At 42.6% G+C, this 27487-nt stretch overlaps 1 protein-coding gene across 1 annotated transcript in view; it reads left to right on the forward strand.

The window, feature by feature from the left end:
- The window catches only part of PIK3AP1 (phosphoinositide-3-kinase adaptor protein 1), a 113899-nt gene that overhangs the window by 44171 nt on the left and 42241 nt on the right, over positions 1-27487 (forward strand). Inside the window, exons 4-7 of the mRNA XM_044298867.1 lie at positions 6239-6354; positions 6611-6755; positions 11767-11909; positions 23326-23458. Coding sequence (XP_044154802.1) covers positions 6239-6354; positions 6611-6755; positions 11767-11909; positions 23326-23458 — 537 coding nt within the window. The remainder of the gene's footprint in view (positions 1-6238; positions 6355-6610; positions 6756-11766; positions 11910-23325; positions 23459-27487) is intronic.

Here is a 27487-nt window from a genome sequence, read left to right on the forward strand (position 1 = left end):
GGCGGCAGTATTGAGGCACCCACAGACAGTCTTTGTGATACACCGTGACTTTATTCACACCAAAGGCATAACAGGCAATGTGCAGACCACACAGGTGCATATTCACATAGTGCATAAAACAAAAGTCCTTCCATAGGAAATAAACAGCAGGTTTGAGTCACCTTGTTTTGGACAGACCACAGCGGTCGTGCAGGCTTGTAAGCTACCTGCCTTTGTCTCCCTCAGGCCAGAGCCCCTTCGGCTCGTAGCACCACAGGTCCCAGGGCTATCCTTCAATGTGTGCTGCGCCCAGACTCTCCTTCACCAGCACTCACTCTGTCTGTGGAAATCTCCAGCACAGCAAGACACACCCCACCCCCATCATCAGCAGGCTGGGTTCTTAAAGGCCCAGCTCCACCAAAAACCTGGGCTGGCCGTGGGGAACAGGCACCCCCCCACTCTTTACCTGTTCCCAGTAAGAACCGGCCCGGACACGCTGCGCCAGCAGCATTCGCCGCTGTAACCGCAATGATCCGGTTCTTACTCCACCGAGGCCAGGACCTCTGGTGGCACGTATCGTCCGTCCATTATTATTCCGGGGACTCTCCTACAATATATATATAATACTTAAAACTCATGGGGGTACGTTTACTATCACAAATACGCCAGAATTCTGATTAAAACTGAGCTCCAATTTTGGCAAAGAAGCACTTTTTTGCCTCAGCCGGCGAGGGGAGGGAAAAAGGTGTGTATAATAATGGTGGTGGGGCTTGGCTTTAGATGCACCCAAATTGAGACAAAATTCAGAAGCATGAATCTGACACAAAAAAAACACCTAATGAGTGGTAAAACCCAGGGGGAGATTTATTATGAGGAGTATTTTTAAATTAGATTTTGGAGGAGTCTGAATTGCCGAACGTTGTGCCTAATGTATCAAATGTCGTACTACATTTGCTAAACTGTTATGTGATTATATTATGAAGACTCGGTGGGCAGTGTGAAAACTGCAAAATTTTCATTATTGGGATTTTGGGGGGTGGGGGACAAATATCAGACCCCCTCATGATCTGATATTTATCTCCTGTCCTGTGGCTAGATGATAAATAATTTTCTTGGGATACCTACTATAATAGCAGAGCTGAGTATGCATGTTTATGGAAGGGGTCGAAAAGAATAGTTCAGGTGATCAGGAGAAAGCTATCTAAGGTGTCAGGAGACAGATATCTAAAATGTCCTCCTTGTGCAACTGATGACAAATACTCTGTGTCAAGAGTCTACTGGTGACTATAAGACAATGAGGGAGCTCTATCACCATGACATTAGTGCCAGAGTAGTGATCTCATAGAGAAGCATGTGAAGTGGTGTAGGCACCTTTCATTCCTTCATCCCTACTTCTAAATTTATAGAAATATATAACTATCTCTCTGTAGACAGTATGGGGCATTACTTACCATATGTGTCTCTGGGGCTCTGTGTAAGGGACTATTTTCTATGCAGGAGAGGAAAGCGATGAATAAGTGCAATTTGCAATGCATCCTGGGAGATTTAGGAGCTTCTTGAGTTGGGGCTTACCCACAGGAAATCAAGCAAGTACTCCAGATATGTGAGTAAGGCATCATGCACATGGCTGTATCAGTTTTCCACAAATCACAGATCTGCAAGATACAGATGTGGTTTGTGTGTGCCGTTCACATTTTTTGTGGACCCATTAAGTTCAGTGGGTCCGTGGTAGGCATTTTGCAGACATATCCTATCTGTTTGCAGAATGGACATGTGGTTGCGGAAAGCACATGGATGACCTGTGTGCTTTCCAGATTCGTATGTTCATTCTGAAAACTGATAGAACATGCCCTATACTTGGCTGCAAAATATGGACCACGGATCCATTGAAGTCAACCGGTTCGCAAAAAATGACACTTTTTGCACCTCACTAAACAGTTTTGAAAAATATCTAGGAAAGGAATGTGGATTGGAAAAAAGAGATGTGGTTTACAATGTGCCAAATTGCACCAAAATTTTGCACCAAAATATTGGTATAACGTAAGCCTACCAAGAGTTGACGCAAGGGAGATAAAACTGCCTATCAAGCCTACAAGATGCACTAAATCTATCATACAGCATGAAACACTGATGAATTTGCTGCATCTTTTGCCGGCCTGGTGGTGTTCACACAGCTTCTTGTGACAGTTTTAATGCAAAGCTGGAAATGGATCCAGCATAAAGGAGATATACAAGTCTCTCCTTTATATTTCTTGTTCCATGCCAATCCACCTATAGCTTTGATGAAAAAAGTGCCATAAAAAGCTGTGTGTGACCAAACCCGTAAAGTGGAACTGTACTTTCAAAAAACTTTTAAAAGTTCTCATGGTGAACGAAGAGATAGAAGCATTCAGACAAAGCGCTGTCTCTTCTTGCTACCAAAGGTGGACTCATTGACTTTCTACTGAGCCCATCTTTAGCAGCGCCTCTAACTTCTTGATTTAGCAATGAGCACTATGACATATCAAAACGCTCGTTCATCGGGTAATAGATCATTGGTGAGATCACCTAAATCAGGGATGCCCAATCTGCGGCCCTCCGGCTGTTGAAAAACTACAACTCCGAGCATGCCGGGACAGCCTACAGCTATCAGCCTACAGCAAGGCATGATGGGAATTGTAGTTTTACAACAGCTGTAGGGCTGCAGGTTGAGCATCCCTGATCTAAATCATCCTGTGCCGGCAGCAGATCGTGCCATCTAAACAACACTGAGGCCGGCAAACAATGATTCTGCAAGGGGACAAAGGATGGCAGGGACATAGCTATAGGGGGTGCAGAGATAGCAGTCGCTACCGGGCCCAGGAGCCTGAGGGGTCCCAAGGACCCTTGTGCATGCTGGTCAAGTTACACCACTGGCTGGGGGCAAGGGGTTAGGTCAATAATTTGGCATGGGGGGTGCCATTTCAATTTTTGCCTCAGGCGGCACGAAGACTATGTGTTCCCCTGCCTCTGGTCACAAAGCACTGAGGGAAGGGGGGGGGGGGGAGCCAAACTGAACTCTTGCACTAGGGCCCATGAGCCTTTAGCTACGTCCTTGAGAGATAGCATTAGTGACCACTCCTTCCCATACTGTGGAGGTGTCACTGCATGTAAGTAGATAGTAATAATCTAATTATAGTAAAAATATGATTATTTCAAACATTCAACATTCAAGTAATTCCTGGTCATTGTGTTCTGTGAACGTGACAATCATTTATATATCTGATTAGATATAGCCCTTCATTTTTACCTGTTTTTATGTTTTGTTTTATTTGGTTATATCATTATTAGACCAAGTAAAACATGTTTTTATGATGCCCAATGTACTAATATTTATATGTTGTAATGTCTATGTTCTTACAAATAATATTGGTAATAGGTCTTGATTTTATAGCCATTTTAGGTTACATACTGTGGTTTACATATGTTAAGCCAGGGTACCTCAAGATATTTGAAGACTATGTTACCATGCTTAGAATTCTCATGTAACCTGTCACATACACACTATCCAAGCAGATGGCAGGGGCACGATTGAATACTTTAATTTATCTTCACTCACTAATCAATCTTACACTGACTTTCCACTCAAGCTGAAAACGTAGCATAAATCACACCCAAAACACAGCCAATCCCAAATACATGCAGCCACCATCCTTCATTACAGATAACATAATGCCACTCCGCTAACACACAAGTACACACATTTTTTTTTAACATGTAAATGCTAAAAGACCAAGGTCAGAGCAGGAAGGTCCCCTAAATAATGGTAAAGGGGGGATATTCACTGAAGATAAGGAAACGGCAGAGTTACAAAAATTTTTATTTTTTAGCTCTGTATATACAAAGGAAGATTAAGGAGCTGATATCGGTGGTGCCAGGGATGTTAATACATCCAGTAATGTACTCAACTGGCTAACTGTAGATATAGTCGAAGCTAAGTTAAATAAGGTAAATGTGAACAAGACTCTGGGTCCAAATGAATTACACCCAAGAGTTCTTAAAGAGCTCAGTTCAGTTATTCCTGTGCCCCTATTTATAATTTTTAAAGAATCTCTAGGGACTGGTAGAGTGCCAAGTGACTGGCGCAAGTCAAATGTGGTGCCCATATTTAAAAATGGGTCTACATGTAGGTCCTCCACAGGTAATTATAGACCAGTAAGTTTACCTTCTGTTGTGGGAAAAATGTTTGAAGGACTCTTAAGGGACTATATACAAAAGTATGCGACTGTTAATAATATCATAAGTAATAACCAGCATGGGTTTACCAAGGTCAGAAGTTGTGAGACTTACCTGATTTGTTTTTATGAGAAGGTGAATAGAAGCCTGGACAGAGGGGCGGCTGTGGATGTAGTATTTCTGGTTTTTGCAAAGGCTTTTAATACTGTCCCTCATAGACGTTTAATAGGTAAAATAAGGTCTATAGGCTTGGAAAGTATAGTTTGTAATTGGATTGAAAACTGGCTGAAGGACCGTGTCCAGAGAGTTGTGGTCAATGATTCTTATTCAGAATGGTCCCAGGTTATAAGTGGTGTACCCCAAGGTTCAGTGCTGGGTCCTCTATTATTTAATTTATTTATTAATGATATCGAGGACGGGATTAATAGCACCATTTCTATTTTTGCAGATGACACCAAGCTATGTAGTACTGTGCAGTCTATGGAAGATGTCCAAAAACTACAAGCTGACTTGGACGCTCTGAGTGATTGGGCATCAACTCGGCAAATGAGGTTCAATGTTGATAAAAGTAAAGTTCTGCATCTTGGTAGTAATAATCTCTGTGCTTCATATGTCCTAGGTGATGTAACACTGGGGGAGTCACTTATAGAGAATGATTTGGGTGTACTTGTAGATCATAGATTAAATAACAGCATACAATGTCAATCAGCTGCTTCTAAGGCTACCAAGATACTGTCATGTATTAAGTGAGGCACGGACTAGCGGGACAGGGGTGTAATACCACCAATTTATAAATCCTTGGTGAGGCCTCATCTGGAATATGCATTTCAGTTCTGGGCACCAGTCCACAGAAAGGATGCACTGCAGCTGGAAAAAGGACAGAGGAGAGCGACTAAACTGAGGCATGGAGGGTCTTAGTAATGAAGAAAGATTAAAAGAATTACATTTATTTAGTCTTGAGAAGAGATGTCTAAGGAGGACATGATTAACAAATATGTAAATGAGCCATACAAAAATTTTTGTGAAAAGCTGTTCTATGTAAAATGCCCTCAAAATATAAGAGATTACTGCCTCTGACTGGAGAAGAAAAAGTTCAGTCTCCAGAAGCGTCAAAGCTTCTTTACTGTAAGAACTGTGAATTTGTGGAATAGTCTACCTCCGGACGTGGTCACAGCAGGAATGGTGGGCAGTTTTAAAAAGGGCTTAGATGAATTCTTAAAAGTAAATTACATTAATTAATGCTTATGAAAATGTGTAAAAATCTAAGTCTCACCTCCTTTCTGGGATCCACTTCCCCATCCACCCCTTGGTTGAACTTGATGGACATGTCTTTTTTTCAACCGTATTAATTATGTAACTATGTAACACATAGGCACATTCTGCTCTTAGGTATCAAACAGGATAGACCCTATAAAAGGCTATGGATTCTTACAGCATACAAGAACTAAGCCTATCAAAGACTTAAGCTTTATTACAAAAAGGTGCAGTACTTACAAAATACAAAAAGAGACAAAATAAAGAAATGACATACAAAACAAGCAAAACAGTTATAAATGGGAGAACGTTAACAGGAAACCTGAACACAAGTCTTTCTGTTTTCTTGACCTTGACATTTAAAGGAGCAATGGATTCACATTAAGTTTTAGCTTCCCTCCAAATGTAAACTCAGCTGTATTGTTCCAAACATGTTTCATACCTTCATCCCTTGTTTCAGAAGCAACCATTGATGTAGTAGGAAAAAGCATGGATTATCACCTTTTATTATAATAGTTAATTGTCCTGTAACACCTATAGAAATTAGGGGATGTTTAGGTTAGACAAATAGATGCTAATTTGTCTGACCTTTGACGCCTTGACAAACCAGGCCTACATGTGACATCTCGAACTTTGTATTGGTCAGGAAACAAACCCCTCAGCTCAGGCCTCATGGTCCAGCACACACACACACAAAGGCTTAATGCCATTCTCTAGAATTTAACTATGTTGTGGCCAGTGACATACAGAAATACCACCATTTAATTACATAATCTCTAAGTGCTCATCTCTTTGCATCAATGTCTTGCAGATTCTGGATGTGGCTCTGTCAGTGATACAGACCCTGAAAGTGGTAAAGATCAGTCGGCTGTGCCTATGACTACTGGAAACCTATTGACTGTACAGCCAGAACGGATACGCTGTGGGGTTTGTACAATTTACTTTTGTTATATTTGTAGATTTTGGAATAAAAAAAGCTAGTTATTTATTACAGATTCTATCTGAACAATGTATCATTTGCGCTTTGACAGTTTCCTGATATTGTTTCAATAATTAATCAGCAGGGAACTAAGATACAAGACTGAATCAAATTTTATTATAAAACAGAACAAAGCATACTTCTTCTGATTGATTACATATTACTTTTCTTTTCCCTTATGGTCTTGATATTTGTGCATTACAGGTAAATACACAATTATACCTAATTTTTAAGTGCAAACTGGACTGTCGGATTAAAAATGAGGTTCTTTTTGCCCCTAAGAATGGTTCATCTGCACGAGTACCTGCAACTTTGCAAAATGAATACATGTTATCAGTGGATGCTCCAGGTAATTTAGTCCCGTTTATAAATTAACTTTTATCAATGTGTAATGAATGTCCCCTGGACCTTTGTAAAGTCCTCGAAAAGAGAAGAAAAAAGTCACATGGCAGTTCTTTGTATTGACCACACATATATTTAAAGTAGGGCTAGGCCAGGGATGGACAAACTGCGGCTCTCCAGCTGTTGTAAAACTGCTGTAGGCTGATAGCTGTAGGCAGACTGGGAATGATGGGATTTGTAGTTTTACAACAGCTGGAGAGCCGCAGTTTGCTCATTCCTGGGCTAGGCAATTAATCAAATTAATTTGTCTTTGATGCCTCTTATGATTCTGTTAAAATTGAATTTCGCCGCCCCGCCATCTCCTCCTCCTCATAAGCCCGCCTTGTTTCTAAATAAAGATTAGTGTTGAGCGCGAATATTCGAATTACGAATTTTAATCGCAAATATCGGCACTTCGAGAATTCACGAATATTTCGAATATAGTGCTATACATTTGTTTTTCGAATATTCGTCATTTTTTCCATCTGAACACATGATTCCTCCCTGCCTGAGTCATTGGCCCACAAGCAAATTAAGCAGGGAGGAATCATGACTTCAGATAGAAAAAAATTACGAATATTCTAAAAATAAATATATAGCACTATATCGAATATAGTACTATATATTCGTATTTTAGAATATTCGTCATTTTTTTCCATCTGAAGTTATGATTCCTCCCTGCTTAAGTTGATTGTCAAGCAACTTAAGCAGGACGGAATCATCACTTCAGATGGAAAAAATGACGAATATTCTAAAAACAAATATATAGCACTATATTCTATAGTGCTATATATTCGTTTTTGACCCACGCCTGTAATGATCGTGTAATATTTGCATATTACGCAATCATTACCATGCCGATTTTTGAGTAAAAAAAAAGAATGTAGAATATAGCGAATATTCGAATTCGCAAATATTTGACGAATATTCTACAAAATATACGCAAAATATCACAAATTCAAATATGACCCCTGCCGCTCATCACTACTAATAAAGATTAGTGAAGAGACTGCCGGGGAGGGAGAGCAGGGGCTGGGGAGGAGGCATAGACAGAAGGTGGGAGAGACTGCAGCAACAAGGGGAGGGGAGAGACAGACAGGAAGCGTTGCAGGGGGACACACAGCCCTCGGGACCGTCCACTTGGAGACTGCCAGTGACAGCTGCGACTGCGTTGTCTCACACATAGCGAATGAGGTAATGCCACCGGCTGAGGAGAAGGGTTGTCATTCCTGGAATGCTGGGCTTGGCCTGGGAGACAGGTAAGTGCTGCCGTGCCTAGAGCTGGGAGCGCAGGTACTCCCCTGACACTGCGGCAGGTGGTCTGGGATGACCCGCACTCCATTTTATTATTGAGAGACAACCCCGGCAGGTGGACACCCCCTTTGTAGCTCACCCCCTGTGGCCCTGCAGGACTTCCCCATAACAATGACAAGTGTAGAGCTCTCTCTCAGGCCATGGTGTATGTGATAAGGGAACTGGAGGGCCACTCCTCTTCATTTGCCCCTGCCATCTCGCCTTTCTGCGCCCGGTATTTTGCTAAGGACCAGGTGACCCACAAGTGTGACTCCATATTGGTTTAACCAGATTATTTGGTTCTGATGCACAGGCTTGCATATAATAGAAAGCTTTTTCCTTTGTATAACGGTCATATTGTCAGATTGTAGGACCACTTTAAAACCTAGAGGCATTACCATAATTTTAGGTGGGGGTTCCACCTATTAAACTCCACAGACTGCTGAAAAAAATTGGGTCCCGTGTTTTATCCACTGGCATTCCCAAGAGTAGAAGCTGTCTATGGCTTTAACTGAGCGTTTCTCTACTCCCATACATTACAATAGAGAAAGCTACGCATGTGTATATATCCACCACTACCCCCATTTCCTTTCTAGAGTGGCAAACATGGGGTCAGGCTCATCTAGATGGTACCTCTGCCCATCTCCCCTTATACTCTGGCAAACAAGGGGCTGGACTGCTGAGGCAGTATTTTGTGCTGCACTGTGGTATTTGGTTCTGCTGAGGCAGTATTTTATGCTGCACTGTGGTATTTGGGTATCTGGTTCTGCTAAAGGGTTGAAAAAAAGCCCTAACTTAAAGGCTATGGACACCGTCGGGGGAGATTTTTAAAATGATTGCATTTTACTCATTTTGGGTTTAAAATTAATTTTTCAATTAGTCTTTATTAAACATTTTCAGCTGTTTCTGTGATACAGAATTTACTGGTAAGAATTGAGCTATAATGAGTGTTTCTGAGTTTAGGAGATCAGAGATAAGAGCTACACAGGAGCCGTAGGGATGACACGTTTCAGAGAAAACAGAAAGCGACAGCTTGCAAATAGATTGATTTTTTATCGTTGTAGCTCAGAAACGACTGAATATTTATTTTATAATTCTTTTATAATTATTTTGCCCAAAATTAGTTAAATGCCATCATAAACAAATGCTCCTGAAGGTGCACATAGCCTTTAAACCTGTAAATGAGATCACTGCCCTTTTTCAAAAGCTGAAAACCCTTGATTTTTCAAGCCACCCAGCTGTTTGTGAATGAGTACAAGCACAAGGTGATGAGTAGCAATGAGTTCTGTTCTAGCACAGAATTTTTAATATTTTTAATGATTTTATTTATTTTTTTACTTCTAGTCATACAGTACCGAAAATATTATCAAGCTTGGATAACTTTGTGTGTACTTTTAGATAATAAACAGAAAACATAATATTGCACGAGAAAAATCATAGCGGTGTGTTGCATACCTTAACCAGTAAATTTGTAGTGACCCTCCCTCCTGCCGATGATTGACAGGTCATCTCCCTAATATTGTGGGTAGAGAGAAAGATGTCAGTCATCGGCTGGAGGGCGGGGGTGGGCAGAGCTATCCCCACAACTTATAAATGTGAGGACTTCATTCACGTAGCAGGATTCTAGCACCGCAGCTCTGTAAAGGTCCATTTCTTTAAAATGACTTACACACATAACAGAGGCAGCGTGCCTGTCACAACATCAAGGAGACAAGCATAAAGGTAGAGGAAGACCCCTTTAAACATTTGATGACAGCACTTTTGTACGCCCTTGAGAAAAGATATTTTTGAAGACACTTGTCTGCAGCAAAGTATTAACAGGAAGAGGAAACTGTGGTGATAGGTTGTTAACACAGAATATCTCCAAGCTGATGCATTTGTTTATAAACTGATAAAGTTATAAATGTAGAGTTTTTTTCAATTTTCTTGAGACTTTACAACCATTCAAAATCTTTTTTTTGTCTTTCACAATATAAACAAGTTTGAGATTATGTTTAGTTTAATCTGAAATTGAACTTTTTTTCCAATACAGAATACAGCATGGTATAATAGACACTGGTAACAAATGGGTGAATGAAAATGACTTTGCCTCTACATATCACTGTGTGCCAAGTGATGCTCATTTTATTTGTCTGACTTTATAATACATTATTTAGTCTGGACCCACTTCACATTGATTCCTAAAAAAATTGGGTAGCCATATCTTGTGTAAGACACCATTTTACTGTTTTCCATTCCTATTAGACCCTTTCTATTAGATAGCAGATGTTACTTTGCACTGTGTTTGCAGTGCATGTTAGAGGTACACGGAGGATCTCCAGATGTATACCTCTGATGGATGCCACTGTATATGTCATCCTTCATCCATAGGCTTCTATGTTAAAGGCCATATACTACATGGTATACATTTTTTACTAGATGCCTCTGTATGGACTAGCATAATCAACTCCACTATTCCACTTTTTAAGTTCTTCTCGACATCCCCTATACATGGGTCTTTAAAGATGGCACACACTCAACTTCTCTTTTACACAGCAGCCACTTGCCGGCAATGTCTCAGAAAACAGACATTAACCCTTCAGATTACATGGTCAATTGTAACCAAGGCATCTGAGCAGTCATTGCTGGGGACCTAATGCCTCCCCTTCCTGTAACAAGAGAGTGGAAGCCATTAAGTTGTTATGGCAAAGTAAAGTTGCTAATAAGCACTGCCTTTGACAGCCAATTTCCCATAGATTACAATTGGTAAATGGTAAACCATTGCAGTTTAGGGTTTAAACAATCCAACAATTGCTTGTTCAACTCCTCTAGGGGGAGCTAAAAAAAAGTTTATAAAAAGTTTAACAATGAAAAATTAAAATCACTACCTTTCCCCAAATTACATCTAAAAATAATCAATACAAAATAAACATCTTTGGTATTGCTGCAAGTAAAAGTGTCCAATCTATTAAAATAGGATTGAACCTATACAGTGAACACCGTTACAGAAAAAAAACAAAAATGGCCAAATTGGCCTTTTTTTGGGGTCGCTTCGCCTCCAAAAAAATTGAATACAAAGTGATCAAAAAGGCCTCCATACGCCATGGTATCTATAAAAACTACAGATCACCAACCCCCCAAAAATAGGCATCACACAGCTCCTTAGATAGAAATATATATATAAAAAAAGTTAAGTCACAATATGGCGATGCAGAGAGTTTTCAGAGTTTATTTTTTTAAATGTATTAAAACATAATAAAAAGTTAAGAAATTTGGTATTGCTGTAAGACTGACCTGCAGAAAAAAAGGTAACGTCATTATTAATGACTAGAATGTTGTAAAAACAAAACAATGATATCATTGCATTCTTTCCAATTCCACACCATTAGAAATGTTTTCCAGCTTCCCAATACATCATATGGAATATTAAATGGTGCCATTAGAAAGTAGAACCTTTCCTGTAAAAAAAGGCATCATGCATCTATGTGAATGGAAAAATAATATCTGATAATATCCAGATACAAGATCAACGGTAATAGGTCCTTACTGACGATTCGTATTAAGACGTTTACCAGCAGCTTGTGTGAAACAGGCCGTACCGTATGCTTGTTACATTAATAGGATATCCCACAGTTTTTATATTTATTTGGAATGAATTCTGTATTTATGTTCCTGATCTTTAATAAATATACTATTGTTCTTCATAGATCTACCACCTGGATTGGTATTTTTGAAAGTTTTTTCTGGAGATCTATTACTATGTGAAGCCAAAATATCGTACTTCACCGACATGGAAGAAATTTGTAATTTACTGGACAGTGCAACTAATCCCATTGAATTTATGTGTCAGGTGAGAAAATAATTGATTACATGCATTATCAAAATGATTGTGTTAGGTGTAGCTCACTTTCATACTACCATGGTGTATACGAGGGGTGTTCAATAAGTTATCTGCCTGAATATGAAAACAAAATTTTCTGAGAATATTGAACTTACTACTTTTCAATGTAATCCTCCTCGACTTCAACACACTTATTCCACGTGGCCACCAGTCATCTGATGCTCTCAGAATAGGAGACTTATTGCTGCTGCAGGAACCCTGTTATCACCTCTCTGGGTTTTCTCAAATTCTCTTGGCTAAATTGCTGGCGACAATTTTTTTTGCTCAGGTGTCAACATTTGTGGCACCCGCCAGGAACTGACCTTTGACATCAAAACATCATGAATGACACTGGAAATTGTGCCAACTGAAATGCCTAATTCATGAGCTATAACACTGACTTTGACCCGACGAGCTTCCAAAATCATTGCCTCCACTTTATGGCACATTTCCTCTGAAGATGCTTCGACAGGTCACCCTGAACGAGGTTATCTTCAGATGATTTCCAACACCATTTTAACTGCTTGGCCTCAAACTTTACTTGGTAGTAGGAATGTGCTTTATCACCTTATACAGCAATCATCCTTTCATGGATTTCTTCAGGCTTCTTTTCGTCCTTTGTAAGGAATTTAATCACGGAACAAAGCTCCAAATCCTTCTCTAAGGCCTCTTTCACACTTGCGTTGTCCGGATCCGGCGTGTACTCCACTTGCCGGAATTACACGCCGGATCCGGAAAAACGCAAGTGTACTGAAAGCATTTGAAGACGGATCCGTCTTCAAAATGCTTTCAGTGTTACTATGGCACCCAGGACGCTATTAAAGTCCTGGTTGCCATAGTAGTAGTGGGGAGCGGGGGAGCGGCATACTTACCATCCGTGCGGCTCCCGGGGCGCTCCAGAAAGGCGTCAGAGCGCCCCAGGCGCATGGATGACGTGTACATGCGATCACGTGATCCATGCGCTTGGGGCGCCCTGACGTCACTCTGGAGCGCCCCGGGAGCCGCACGGATGGTAAGTATGCTGCTCCCCGCTCCCCACTACACTTTACCATGGCTGCCAGGACTTTAGCGTCCCGGCAGCCATGGTAACCATTGAGAAAAAGCTAAACGTCGCATCCGGCAATGCGCCGAAACGACGTTTAGCTTACCTTTCAATGGGCATTCATTCCGGATCCAGCCTTGCGGCAAGTGTTCCGGATTTTTGGCCGGAGCAAAAAGCGCAGCATGCTGCGCTATTTGCTGCGGCCAAAAAACGTTCCGTTCCGGAACGGAAGACATCCTGATGCATCCTGAAGGACGGACTGTCCATTCAGAATGCATTAGGAAAATCCTGATCAGTATTCTTCCGGCATAGAGCCCCGACGACGGAACTCTATGCCGGAAGACTATAACGCAGGTGTGAAAGAGCCCTAAGGCTACTTTCACACTAGCGTTCGGGCGGATCCGTTCTGAACGGATCCGCTCATATTAATGCAGACGGTGGCTCCGTTCAGAACGGATCCGTCTGCATTAAAATGGCAAAAAAAAGCTAAGTATGAAAATAGCCTCGGACAGATCCGTCCAGACTTTCAATGTAAAGTCAATGGGGGACGGATCCGCTTGAAGATTGAGCCATATTGTGGCATCTTCAAACGGATCCGTCCCCATTGACTTACATTGTAAGTCTGGACGGATCCGCACGCCTCCGCACGGCCAGGCGGACACCCGAACGCTGCAAGCAGCGTTCAGCTGTCCGCCTGTCCGTGCGGAGGCGAGCGGAGCGGAGGCTGAACGCCGCCAGACTGATGCAGTCTGAGCGGATCCGCTCCATTCAGACTGCATCAGGGCTGGACGGCTGCGTTCGGGTCCGCTCGTGAGCCCCTTCAAACGGAGCTCACGAGCGGACACCCGAACGCTAGTGTGAAAGTAGCCTTTCTTTGTAGACCCGCACTATACAGCACTTGTCATCCTGTCACTTCCAGTGCTTTCCTCAGACTGATTTGCTACTGTGTGCGTTGCATGTCCAGACTTGTCTCAACCTGCACAGACAAGCTCAGCTCTCTAACGCTGACCGAACATGCTGGGGTAGATAACTTATTGAACACCCCTCGTATACTTGAAACATGTATGCAGTTTTTTTGTCACATATTTTCATCAGCAATATCTGTAACTATTTTGGAATATTTTTTTTTTAGAACCCCTGTCATAAATATTCCAGGCTTTAAACACGCCATTGTAAATGTACTGTACGGATTTATAAGTTCCTGTTCCTGCACTCTAGCAGTCGGGTCCCTATCTGCCTCTGTCACTTTGTAACCACATTTGTCTTCTCATTTGCAGTCTACCTGGTCTGAAATAAACACTATATAGTGAATAGAGGAAGTGGCTGCATCCCTGCCTAGACCTATTAGTGTAAATTTGCAAATTAAAAGAATAAACAACTGTAAATGAAAACACCAATAAGAAAAGTAAAAAAGCAAAATATTTATGTTAAAAAGAATTAAACTACAACCCTGTGTTGCAAAAAAGGGCCCAAAAATTATTTTGCTAGTACACCAAAAAGTTATGGTTATTAAACTTTTCTGATCGCTAAAAAGTGCCTGGTCATTCATTAATGAGTTAAGAAAAATGCTGTGTTCAATCCACGATTGCACAAATCACTAGAAAAAAATTACATAAAAATAGTGTCATGTATTATAAATACACCCTCATTCAGACAAATTGTTGTCAAATGGTTATGTAATTCTAGTTCAGTAAGACCATGGGTACGGCATACATATTAGGACATCGTCAGACATCATCCACAACTCCATCCTCCGTCAGGCAAAACTCCATCAGCCCTCAGACATCAGACAAAACTCCGTCCTCCGTCAGGCAAAACTCCATCAGACATCAGACAAAACTCCGTCTTCCGTCAGACAAAACTCCATCAGACCTCAGACATCAGACAAAACTCCGTCCTCCATCAGGCAAAACTCCATCAGACCTCAGACATCAGACACAACTCCGTCCTCCGTCACCCAAAACTCCATCAGACCTCAGACATCAGACAAAACTCCGTCCTCCGTCACCCAAAACTCCATCAGACCTCAGACATCAGACAAAACTCCGTCCTCCGTCACCCAAAACTCCATCAGACCTCAGACATCAGACAAAACTCCGTCCTCCGTCAGGCAAAACTCCATCAGACATCAGACAAAACTCCGTCCTCCGTCAGACAAAACTCCATCAGCCCTCAGACATCAGACAAAACTCCGTTCTCCGTCACCCAAAACTCCATCAGACCTCAGACATCAGACAAAACTCCGTCCTCCGTCAGGCAAAACTCCATCAGACCTCAGACATCAGACAAAACTCCGTCCTCCGTCACCCAAAACTCCATCAGACCTCAGACATCAGACAAAACTCCGTCCTCCATCAGGCAAAACTCCATCAGACCTCAGACATCAGACAAAACTCCGTCCTCCATCAGGCAAAACTCCATCAGACCTCAGACATCAGACAAAACTCCGTCCTCCGTCAGGCAAAACTCCATCAGACCTCAGACATCAGACAAAACTCCGTCCTCCGTCACCCAAAACTCCATCAGACCTCAGACATCAGACAAAACTCCGTCCTCCGTCAGGCAAAACTCCATCAGACCTCAGACATCAGACAAAACTCCGTCCTCCGTCAGGCAAAACTCCATCAGACCTCAGACATCAGACATCAGACAAAACTCCGTCCTCCGTCAGGCAAAACTCCATCAGACCTCAGACATCAGATAAAACTTCGTCCTCCGTCAGGCAAAACTCCATCAGACCTCAGACATCAGACAAAACTCCGTCCTCCATCAGGCATCAGCCAAAACTCCGTCCTCCCTAACTCAAAATACGCCCTACTACACACACTATTCACCTGACGGAGCTGCTAGCTGCTGGAGAGGCAAAGGACCTGTGATGACGTCATGACCATGTGACGAGTCACGTGTGTGGGAGGGGTCAGACGTACACAGCAGCTGGTAGAGTGTACAGAACAGTAGCCATCAAATAGAGCTCTGTACTAGAGATGTGTGTGTAACCTGCATGTAGCAGAGCTGTGTACTGTGTTACAGAGATGTATGTGTAACCTGCAGGTAGCAGATCTGTATGTGTAACCTGCAGGTAGCAGAGCTGTGTACTGTGTAGCAGATCTGTATGTGTAACCTGCAGGTAGCAGAGCTGTGTACTGTGTAGTAGATCTGTATGTGTAACCTGCATGTAGCAGAGCTGTGTACTGTGTTACAGAGATGTATGTGTAACCTGCAGGTAGCAGAGCTGTGTACTGTGTTACAGAGATGTATGTGTAACCTGCATGTAGCAGAGTGGTGTACTGTGTTATAGAGATGTATGTGTAACCTGCAGGTAGCAGATCTGTATGTATAACCTGCAGGTAGCAGAGCTGTGTACTGTGTAGCAGATCTGTATGTGTAACCTGCAGGTAGCAGAGCTGTGTACTGTGTAGTAGATCTGTATGTGTAACCTGCATGTAGCAGAGCTGTGTACTGTGTTACAGAGATGTATGTGTAACCTGCAGGTAGCAGAGCTGTGTACTGTGTAGCAGATCTGTATGTGTAACCTGCAGGTAGCAGAGCTGTGTACTGTGTAGCAGATCTGTATGTGTAACCTGCATGTAGCAGAGCTGTGTACTGTGTAGCAGAGCTGTATGTGTAACCTGCATGTAGCAGAGCTGTGTACTGTGTAGCAGTGCTGTATGTGTAACCTGCATGTAGCAGTGCTGTGTACTGTGTAGCAGAGCTGTATGTGTAACCTGCATGTAGCAGTGCTGTGTACTGTGTAGCAGAGCTGTATGTGTAACCTGCATGTAGCAGAGCTGTGTACTGTGTTACAGAGATGTATGTGTAACCTGCAGGTAGCAGAGCTGTGTACTGTGTAGCAGATCTGTATGTGTAACCTGCATGTAGCAGAGCTGTGTACTGTGAAGCAGAGCTGTATGTGTAACCTGCATGTAGCAGAGCTGTGTACTGTGTAGCAGTGCTGTATGTGTAATCTGCATGTAGCAGAGCTGTGTACTGTGTAGCAGAGCTGTATGTGTAACCTGCATGTAGCAGAGCTGTGTACTGTGTAGCAGAGCTGTATGTGTAACCTGCATGTAGCAGTGCTGTGTACTGTGTAGCAGAGCTGTATTTGTAACCTGAATGTAGCAGAGCTGTGTACTGTGTAGCAGAGCTGTATGTGTAATCTGCATGTATCAGAGCTGTGTCCTGTGTAGCGGAGCTGTATGTGTAACCTGCATGTAGCAGGCTGTGTACTGTGTTACAGGGATGTATGTGCAACCTGCATGTAGCAGTGCTGTGTACTGTGTTACAGAGATGTGTGTGTAACCGCATGTAGCAGAGCTTTTTACTGTGTAACAGAGATGTGTGTGTAACCTGGGAACTATAAAAAAGTGTAAAATAAAACAAAAAAATTCAGATCACCCCCCTTTTCCCAAAATGAAAATAAAAAAAAATAAAAAAATACACATCATGGGTGTCGCAATGTGTAAAAACACCCATTGTATAAAAATATATTCCCCATACGGCAAACGGCAAAACAGAAGAAAAAAAAGAGTCCAAATGTCCGATTCGCCGTTTTTGGTTGCTTCATTTGCTACAAAAATGTAAATAAAAAGCGATCAAAAAGTCTTAAACACCCCAGAATGGTATCAGTGAAAAGTTCAGATTGCCCCGCAAAAAATGAGCCCCCACCCAGCGCCGTACACATAATTACATAAAAGTTATAGAGCTCAAAATATGACGACAAAAAAAAAAAAATCTGATTCTGTAAATCTCCTGTCACTCCAAGTTACTCAGAATTGGTAACCCTAATTAATAAATACATGCAACATGAATGCATATATGCCGCTTCACACAGATCACAAGTGTTAGGCCTCTTGCACATGAACGTTGTTGGTCCATTCCGTGCATTGGGGACAGCAATTTGCAGTCCCCAATGCACGGGCAACGTGCGTGCAGCAGCCGGGACAGATCCAGACCCATTCAACTTGAATAGGTCCGTGAATATGTTCTACTTTTTTGCTGTGCGGAGGCACGGCCAGAAACACCACGGAAGCACTCTGTAGTGCTTCTGTGGGGATCCGATCCGTGTTTCTGTTCCGTTCAAGTGAATGGGTCGACATCACGGATGCGGGATGCACACGGCTGGTGCCCTGTGTATTGCGGAACCGCCGTATGTGGTCCACAATACAACTACAGGCACACAGCGACCATGTGCAAGAGGCCTTACAAAGATGGGATTTAAGGTGCACATCCTCTTGTGCTTCCCATATTCCACAGATTTATATCACACAGCTACTTACAGTTGTGCTGATAAGTTTACATACCCTTGCAGAATTTATGATTTCTTAAAGGGGTATTCTCATCTTCCCTTTTTCATACTTACCTTCCTTGAGCGTGACGTTCACTTCCTGTATTCTTCTCCCGGCCGGGCCGCGCTTGCGCAGAAGACTGAAGATTCTCTCCCGGCCGGGCCGCGCAATGTCCTGAACGCGCACAGCGCCGCGCATGTGCCATGGTGACTTATTCCTGGCCTGTATAGTACAGAGTCGGCGTGCGCATTCGCGGCTCTGTACTATACTGGCCAGGAAGAAGTCATCATGGCGCATGCGCAGCGGCATGCGCGTTCAGGACATTGCGCGGCCCAGCCGGGAGAGAATTTTCCGTCTTCTGCGCAAGCGCGGCCCGGCTGGATTCGACAGGAGAGGTGGCCGTAACCAGGGGAGACCAAAGACAACGATCAGGTAAGAGGGGACTTATTTTCTAAAAAAGGATGGGAATTGGGTAATAAAATGTATTTAGAAAAATTATCACTGTCAAATCATTAACAGATTTAAGAGTGATCATTAAGATGAGAATACCCCTTTAACCATTGTTCAGAGAATATGATTGATACCACAGACACTTCTCTCTCGCTCGTGGTTAGTGGTCGGCTGAAGCCATTTATGTCAAACAACGGTGTTTACTCTTTATAAATCATAATCACAACACAAACTCCCCAAATGACCCTGATCAGAAGCTTACACGCCCCAGTTATTAATACCATGTATTGCTCCCTGTAACATCAATGACAGCTTGAAGTCTTTTGTGGTAGTTATGGATGAGGGTCTTTATTTTCTCAGATGGTAAAACTGCCCATTCTTCCTGTTGAAAAAAAAAAGCAATTCCACCACAGTTTTACGTGATTTCTATTTACGACATTCGATGTGCGATAAAACTGACTGGTTACTTTTATTCTACAGGTCAGATCGAATCCGGCAATACCTTATATGTATAGTTTTTCTTGCGTTTTAATAGTGTTAAAAAAATAAAAATATCCGATTTTTTTTGTCGCCATATTTTGAGCCCCATAACTTTTTTGTAATTATGTGTACAGAGCTGGATGGGGGCTCATTTTTTGCGGGGCAATCTAAACTTTTTACTGATACCATTCTGGGGTGTTTAAGACTTTTTGATCACTTTTTATTTACATTTTTGTAGCAAGTGAAGTGACCAAAAACGGCGAATCGGACATTTGGACTCTTTTTTTTTCTGTTTTGCTGTTTGCCGTATGGGGAATATATTTTTATACAATGGGCGTTTTTACACATTGCGAAACCCATGATGTGTCTTTTATTTTAATTTTGGGAAAAGGGGGGTGATCTGAATATTTATGTTTTTTTTTTTACACTTTTTTATAGTTCCCAGGTTACACACACATCTCTGTAACACAGTACACAGCTCTGCTACATGCGGTTAGACAAACTGCTCTATATACACAGTACACAGCTCTGCTACCTGCAGGTTGCACATACATCCCTGTAACACAGTACACAGCTCTGCTACATGCAGGTTACACATACAGCTCTGCTACACAGTACACAGCACTTCTACATGCAGGTTACACACACATCTCTGTAACACAGTACACAGCTCTGCTACATGCTGTTACACACACTGCTCTATATACACAGTACACAGCTCTGCTACATGCAGGTTACACATACAGATCTGTAACACAGTACGCAGCCTGCTACATGCAGGTTACACATACAGCTCTTTAACACAGTACACAGCTCTGCTACGTGCAGGTTACACATACATCTCTGTAACACAGTACACAGCTCTGCTACATGCAGGTTACACATACAGCTCTGCTACACAGTACACAGCACTTCTACATGCAGGTTACACACACATCTCTGTAACACAGTACACAGCTCTGCTACATGCTGTTACACACACTGCTCTATATACACAGTACACAGCTCTGCTACATGCAGGCTACACACACATCTCTGTAACACAGTACACATCTCTGCTACACAGTACACAACACTGCTACCTGCAGGTTGCACATACATCCCTGTAACACAGTACACAGCTCTGCTACATGCAGGTTACACATACAGATCTGCTACACAGTACACAGCTCTGCTACCTGCAGGTTGCAGATACATCTCTGTAACACAGTACACAGCTCTGCTACATGCAGGTTACACATACAGCTCTGATACACAGTACACAGCACTGCTACATGCAGGTTACACATACAGCTCTGCTACACAGTTCACAGCTCTGCTACATGCAGGTTACACATACAGCTCTGCTACACAGTACACAGCTCTGCTACATGCAGGTTACACGTACATCTCTGTAACACAGTACACAGCTCTGCTACATGCAGGTTACACATACATCTCTGTAACACAGTACACAGCTCTGCTACATGCAGGTTACACATACATCTCTGTAACACAGTACACAGATCTGCTACCTGCAGGTTACACATACATCTCTGTAACACAGTACACAGCTCTGCTACATTCAGGTTACACATACATCTCTGTAACACAGTACACAGCTCTGCTACATGCAGGTTACACATACATCTCTATAACACAGTACACAGCTCTGCTACATTCAGGTTACACATACATCTCTGTAACACAGTACACAGCTCTGCTACATGCAGGTTACACATACATCTCTATAACACAGTACACAGCTCTGCTACATGCAGGTTACACACACATCTCTGTAACACAGTACACAGCTCTGCTACATGCAGGTTACACATACATCTCTATAACACAGTACACAGCTCTGCTACATGCAGGTTACACATACATCTCTGTAACACAGTACACAGCTCTGCTACATGCAGGTTACACACACATCTCTAGTACAGAGCTCTATTTGATGGCTACTGTTCTGTACACTCTACCAGCTGCTGTGCACATCTGACCCCTCCCACACATGTGACTCGTCACATGGTCATGATGTCATCACAGGTCCTTTGCCTCTCCAGCAGCTAGCAGCTCCGTCAGGTGAAGAGTGTGTGTAGTAGGGCGTATTTTGAGTTAGGGAGGACGGAGTTTTGTCTGATGTCTGAGGGAGGACAGAGTTTTAGCTGAAGTCTGAGGTCTGATGGAGTTTTGCCTGACGGAGGACGGAGTTTTGTCTGATGTCTGAGGTCTGATGGAGTTTTGGGTGACGGAGGACGGAGTTTTGTCTGATGTCTGAGGTCTGATGGAGTTTTGTCTGACGGAGGACGGAGTTTTGTCTGATGTCTGATGTCTGATGGAGTTTTGCCTGATGGAGGACGGAGTTTTGTCTGATGTCTGAGGTCTGATGGAGTTTTGTCTGACGGAGGACGGAGTTTTGTCTGATGTCTGAGGGCTGATGGAGTTTTGTCTGATGGAGGACGGAGTTTTGTCTGATGTCTGAGGTCTGATGGAGTTTTGTCTGACGGAGGACGGAGTTTTGTCTGATGTCTGATGTCTGATGGAGTTTTGCCTGATGGAGGACGGAGTTTTGTCTGATGTCTGAGGTCTGATGGAGTTTTGTCTGACGGAGGACGGAGTTTTGTCTGATGTCTGAGGGCTGATGGAGTTTTGTCTGACGGAGGACGGAGTTTTGTCTGATGTCTGAGGTCTGATGGAGTTTTGTCTGATGGAGGACGGAGTTTTGTCTGATGTCTGAGGTCTGATGGAGTTTTGCCTGACGGAGGACGGAGTTTTGTCTGATGTCTGAGGTCTGATGGAGTTTTGGGTGACGGAGGACGGAGTTTTGTCTGATGTCTGAGGGCTGATGGAGTTTTGTCTGACGGAGGACGGAGTTTTGTCTGATGTCTGAGGTCTGATGGAGTTTTGGGTGACGGAGGACGGAGTTTTGTCTGATGTCTGAGGTCTGATGGAGTTTTGTCTGACGGAGGACGGAGTTTTGTCTGATGTCTGATGGAGTTTTGCCTGACGGAGGACGGAGTTTTGTCTGATGTCTGAGGGCTGATGGAGTTTTGCCTGACGGAGGATGGAGTTGTGGATGATGTCTGACGATGTCCTAATATGTATGCCGTACATGGGTGCTATGGGCATTATGGCCATAATATAGACATTAACCTGATGACCAAGTGCTGTACATATATGATGCCTTGTGCTGATATTTAATCTGGAGTGCAGTACAAGTACAGCGTAGAATTAAATCTCCTGCTCTTGCAGCTGAGCAGGTCGGGTCCACAGACACCTGGGGACCCCGAGGGGAAAACAGGACGACTCAATGTGCTAGGTTGTGAATAAAGGAAGTATCTACACCATGATTGCTGGTTGTCTCAGGCACAGCAGAGCTGCTGGAACTTAGCAGACCCAAATTAGCTCTGCATGTGTAAAATGCCCTTATTACAGCTGCTCCTGCAGCTGAGCAGGTCAGATCCACAACTGTCACAGATAGCCAGGGACCCCGAGGAGAAAGCAGGACCACTCAATGAGTGATATATTGTGAATAGAGGAAGTAACTATGCGATGATTGCTGGTTGTCTCAGGCACATCAGAGTTGCTGGATCTTAGCAGACCCAGATTAGCTCTGCATGTGTAAAAGCTCTTCTCTTAAATAAAATGTAAAAAATATAATAAAATACAAATAAGAGAAAAAAAATAATATCCACACCCCAAAAGAAACTGTAGCTATAGTCACCATGTTCACTAAAAAATATACATATTACATATCAAGATGCCCAACACAAAATACGGAAACCCATTTTAATAATTTATTTTGGTATGAATTTACATATATAAAGAATATTTTTTTTTCACAATTTTCCCTAAGACTAAATAAAAAATATCTAAAAGACACATTAAAAGAGCCTTAAAAACAATTTAAAAAAATGCACTAGTAAAGAGCCCTATGTGTCACACAAAAAATATAGTTACAATTATTTTGGCAGTAAAACAAATAAAAAAGTTAGGGACCTTAAACAACGATTTGCGCTAAAATCACCAAAATTGTCTGGGTTTTAAGACCTTTTCAGGCGGACACACAATATTTTCCATTGTCTTTTTAACAGCATTGAAATATTTTGCTTAAATAATATTTGCACCATAATATATTTTACAGGCATTTAAAATTATGCCATATGACAGAGATGTTCTTGACAAAACATTGACAGAATCACTGAAGAACAACATTCCTGCAAGTGGCCTTCACCTCTTTGGAATTAACCAAATAGAAGAAGAGAACATTAGTGCAAGTGAGTAAACATTTATCTTCTGTGTTAGTCTCTTTATTATAATGCATGCCATGTCTAGATATTCTGACACCACCAACATTACATAGGACCAGCTCACCCCAGCACCTGATCTAGAGATATGGAGTAATGTGCAATGTTTAGGGGTATATATACACCATGGGGGGGAATTTATCATAGACCAGCATTTTACGCTCCTCCCTACCACCACCACGCTCTTTTCGGAAAGTGGTGAGGGAGGCAGAGAAATACAGTGTTTGTGACTGTATGCCAGAAAACTGACGTAGGGAAATAGTAACATAGTAACATAGTTTATAAGGCCTAAAAAAGACATCTGTCCATCCAGTTCGGCCTGTTATCCTGCAAGTTGATCCAGAGGAAGGCATAAAAAATTTCTTCCCGACTCCAATCAGAACAACTCCCTGGATCAACGACCCCTCTCTAGTAGCTATAGCCTGTAATATTATTACAATCCAGAAATACATCCAGGCCCCTCTTGAACTCTTTTAGTGAACTCACCCTCACCACCTCCTCAGGCAGAGAGTTCCATAGTCTGACTGCTCTTACCATAAAGAATCCTCTTCTATGTTTGTGCACAAACCTTCTTTTCTCCAGACTCAGAGGATGTCCCTTCATCACAGTCACAGTCCTGGGGATAAATAGATGATATTAGATACTTATTGGATCTCTCCTCAATCGTCTTTTTTTAAAGTGAATAACCCTAATTTTGATAATCTATTAGGGTACTGTACTCCACCCATTCCAGTTATTACTTTAGTTGCCCTCCTCTGTACCCTCTCCAGCTCTGCTATGTCTGCTTTGTTCACAGGTGCCCAGAACTGTACACAGTCCTCCATGTGTGGTCTGACTAGTGATTTGTAAAGTGGTAGGACTATGTTCTCATCACAGGCATCTATGCCCCTTTTGATTCAACCCATAATCTTATTGGCCTTGGCAGCAGCTGCCTGACACTGGTTTCTACAGCTTAGTTTGCTGTTCACTAAAATTCCTAGTTCCTTTTCCATGTCAGCGTTACCCAGTTTTTTACCCAGGGGCGTTGCTAGGGTCTCAAAAGAGTCGGGGCCCAAGCACCAATGCATATGGCCCAATTCTCTAAGTTGAACAACCGCATCCCCCCTTCCCCAGCAAACACTATCACTGAAGACATTTTACTGTACTTGCTATACAGCAGCACATACCTGTCACTTCCAGGGCCTCCCAGGTGACGTCTCCTCTGATGTAGATCTTCTATGTCATCATCTTCTCCATTTGGTCCGGGCACTTCTCTCAGCCGCCTCGTCTCTGCACAGTGTGACACACGGACATCTTAGCTGCCTTACTTTTCTGTACCCCCAAATACTATCCTGAAGAAAAATGAGTGCCCCCCATAGTAACAGTACTCCTCATAGTCCCATCAATAGTAAATCCCTTCTAGAATGCTCTCATTAGTAATACTGCCCCCTACAGTGCCCCCAACCATGATAACGCTCCCCAAGCGTGCCTCTATTAGTAGAAGAGCCATCCAGTATTAATAATACCCTCACAGAGCCCCCAGTAGAAATAAGGCCCCCCTATTGCCCCCCCAGAGGTAATAAAGCTCTCTGCAGACCTTCAGTAGTACAAACCGGATTCCCAAAAAGTTGGGACACTAAACAAATTGTGAATAAAAACTGAATGCAATGATGTGGAGATGGCAAATGTCAATATTTTATTTGTAATAGAACGTAGATGACAGATCAAACGTTTAATCCGAGTAAATGTATCATTTTAAAGGAAAAATACGTTGATTCAAATTTTCACGGTGTCAACAAATCCCCAAAAAGTTGGGACAAGTAGCAATAAGAGGCTGGAAAAAGTAAATTTGAGCATAACGAAGAGCTGGTAGACCAATTAGCACTAATTAGGTCAATTGGCAACATGATTGGGTATAAAAAGAGCTTCTCAGAGTGGCAGTGTCTCTCAGAAGCCAAGATGGGTAGAGGATCACCAATTCCCACAATGTTGCGCAGAAAGATAGTGGAGCAATATCAGAAAGGTGTTACCCAGCGAAAAATTGCAAAGACTTTGCATCTATCATCATCAACTGTGCATAACATCATCCGAAGATTCAGAGAATCTGGAACAATCTCTGTGCGTAAGGGTCAAGGCCGTAAAACCATACTGGATGCCTGTGATCTCCGGGCCCTTAAACGACACTGCACCACAAACAGGAATGCTACTGTAAAGGAAATCACAGAATGGGCTCAGGAATACTTCCAGAAACCATTGTCAGTGAACACAATCCACCGTGCCATCCGCTGTTGCCAGCTGAAACTCTACAGTGCAAAGAAGAAGCCATTTCTAAGCAAGATCCACAAGCTCGGGCGTTTTCACTGGGCCAGGAATCATTTAAAATGGAGTGTGGCAAAATGGAAGACTGTTCTGTGGTCAGACGAGTCACGATTCGAAGTTCTTTTTGGAAATCTGGGACGCCATGTCATCCGGACCAAAGAGGACAAGGACAACCCAAGTTGTTATCAACGCTCAGTTCAGAAGCTTGCATCTCTGATGGCATGGGGTTGCATGAGTGCGTGTGGCATGGGCAGCTTGCATGTCTGGAAAGGGCACCATCAATGCAGTAAAATATATTCAGGTTCTAGAACAACATATGCTCCCATCCAGACGTCATCTCTTTCAGGGAAGACCCTGCATTTTTTAACAAGATAATGCCAGACCACATTCTGCATCAATCACAACATCATGGCTGCGTAGGAGAAGGATCCGGGTACTGAAATGGCCAGTCTGCAGTCCAGATCTTTCACCTATAGAGAACATTTGGCGCATCATAAAGAGGAAGGTGCAACAAAGAAGGCCCAAGACGATTGAACAGTTAGAGGCCTGTATTAGACAAGAATGGGAGAGCATTCCTATTTCTAAACTTGAGAAACTGGTCTCCTCGGTCCCCAGACATCTGTTGAGTGTTGTAAGAAGAAGGGGAGATGCCACACAGTGGTGAAAATGGCCTTGTCCCAACTTTTTGGGGATTTGTTGACACCATGAAATTCTGATTCAACATATTTTTCCCTTAAAATGGTACATTTTCTCAGTTTAAACTTTTGTTCCGTGATTTATGTTCTATTCTGAATAAAATATTAGAAGTTGGCACCTCCACATCATTGCATTCAGTTTTTATTCACGATTTGTATAGTGTCCCAACATTTTTGGAATCCGGTTTGTAATAAGGAAGTAATAAGGACCCCCATAGTGTTCTTAGTAGAAATAAGGCGGATCTATAAGTCCCTCCCATAGAGCCCCCCAGTAGTAATAAGAATGCCTAATGTACCCTGGATTTAAAATGCCCCCACAGTTCCCCCCAGTATTTATATCACCCCCTACTGTTATAATGCTCGCCCTGAAGCGCCCCAAGTATTTATAATGCTGCCTGCAGTGCCCCCTGTAGTTATATTTCTCAATTTAGTGTCCTTAGAAATTATAATTCCTCAGCACATTCGCCATACAGTCCCATGTAAATAACACTATTTCCCTCCCTCCGCCATAGAGTCCCATATAAATACCATCACACCATCTATCCAGCCCCCTCCAATGCAGTCCCATGTAAATAACATCACATCATCTCTCATGCCCCTTCCAATATACTGTCCCATGTAAATAACATCACCCCCTCCCCAGCCGCCTTCAACATACAGTCCCATGTAAATAACATCACCTCCTCAATATTCAGTCCTATATAAATAACATCACTCCCTCCCCCAGACATCGTAAACATACAGTCCCATATAAATAAAATCACCCCCTCCCCAGCCACCTCCAACATGCAGTCCCATGTAAATAACATTACCCCTTAACATTCAATACCATGTAAAAAATATCCCTCCCTCCCACAGCTACCTTCAAACTTCAGTCCCATATAAATAACATTACCTCTCAACATACAGTCCCATGTAAATAACATCACCCTACCCCAGCCACTTCCAAATTTCAGTCCCATGTAATTAACATCACTCCGCCTCACTGTCCCATGTAAATAACTTC

This window comes from Bufo gargarizans, chromosome 6 (genome assembly GCF_014858855.1).
Source record: "Bufo gargarizans isolate SCDJY-AF-19 chromosome 6, ASM1485885v1, whole genome shotgun sequence".
Taxonomy (NCBI): Eukaryota; Metazoa; Chordata; class Amphibia; order Anura; family Bufonidae; genus Bufo; species Bufo gargarizans.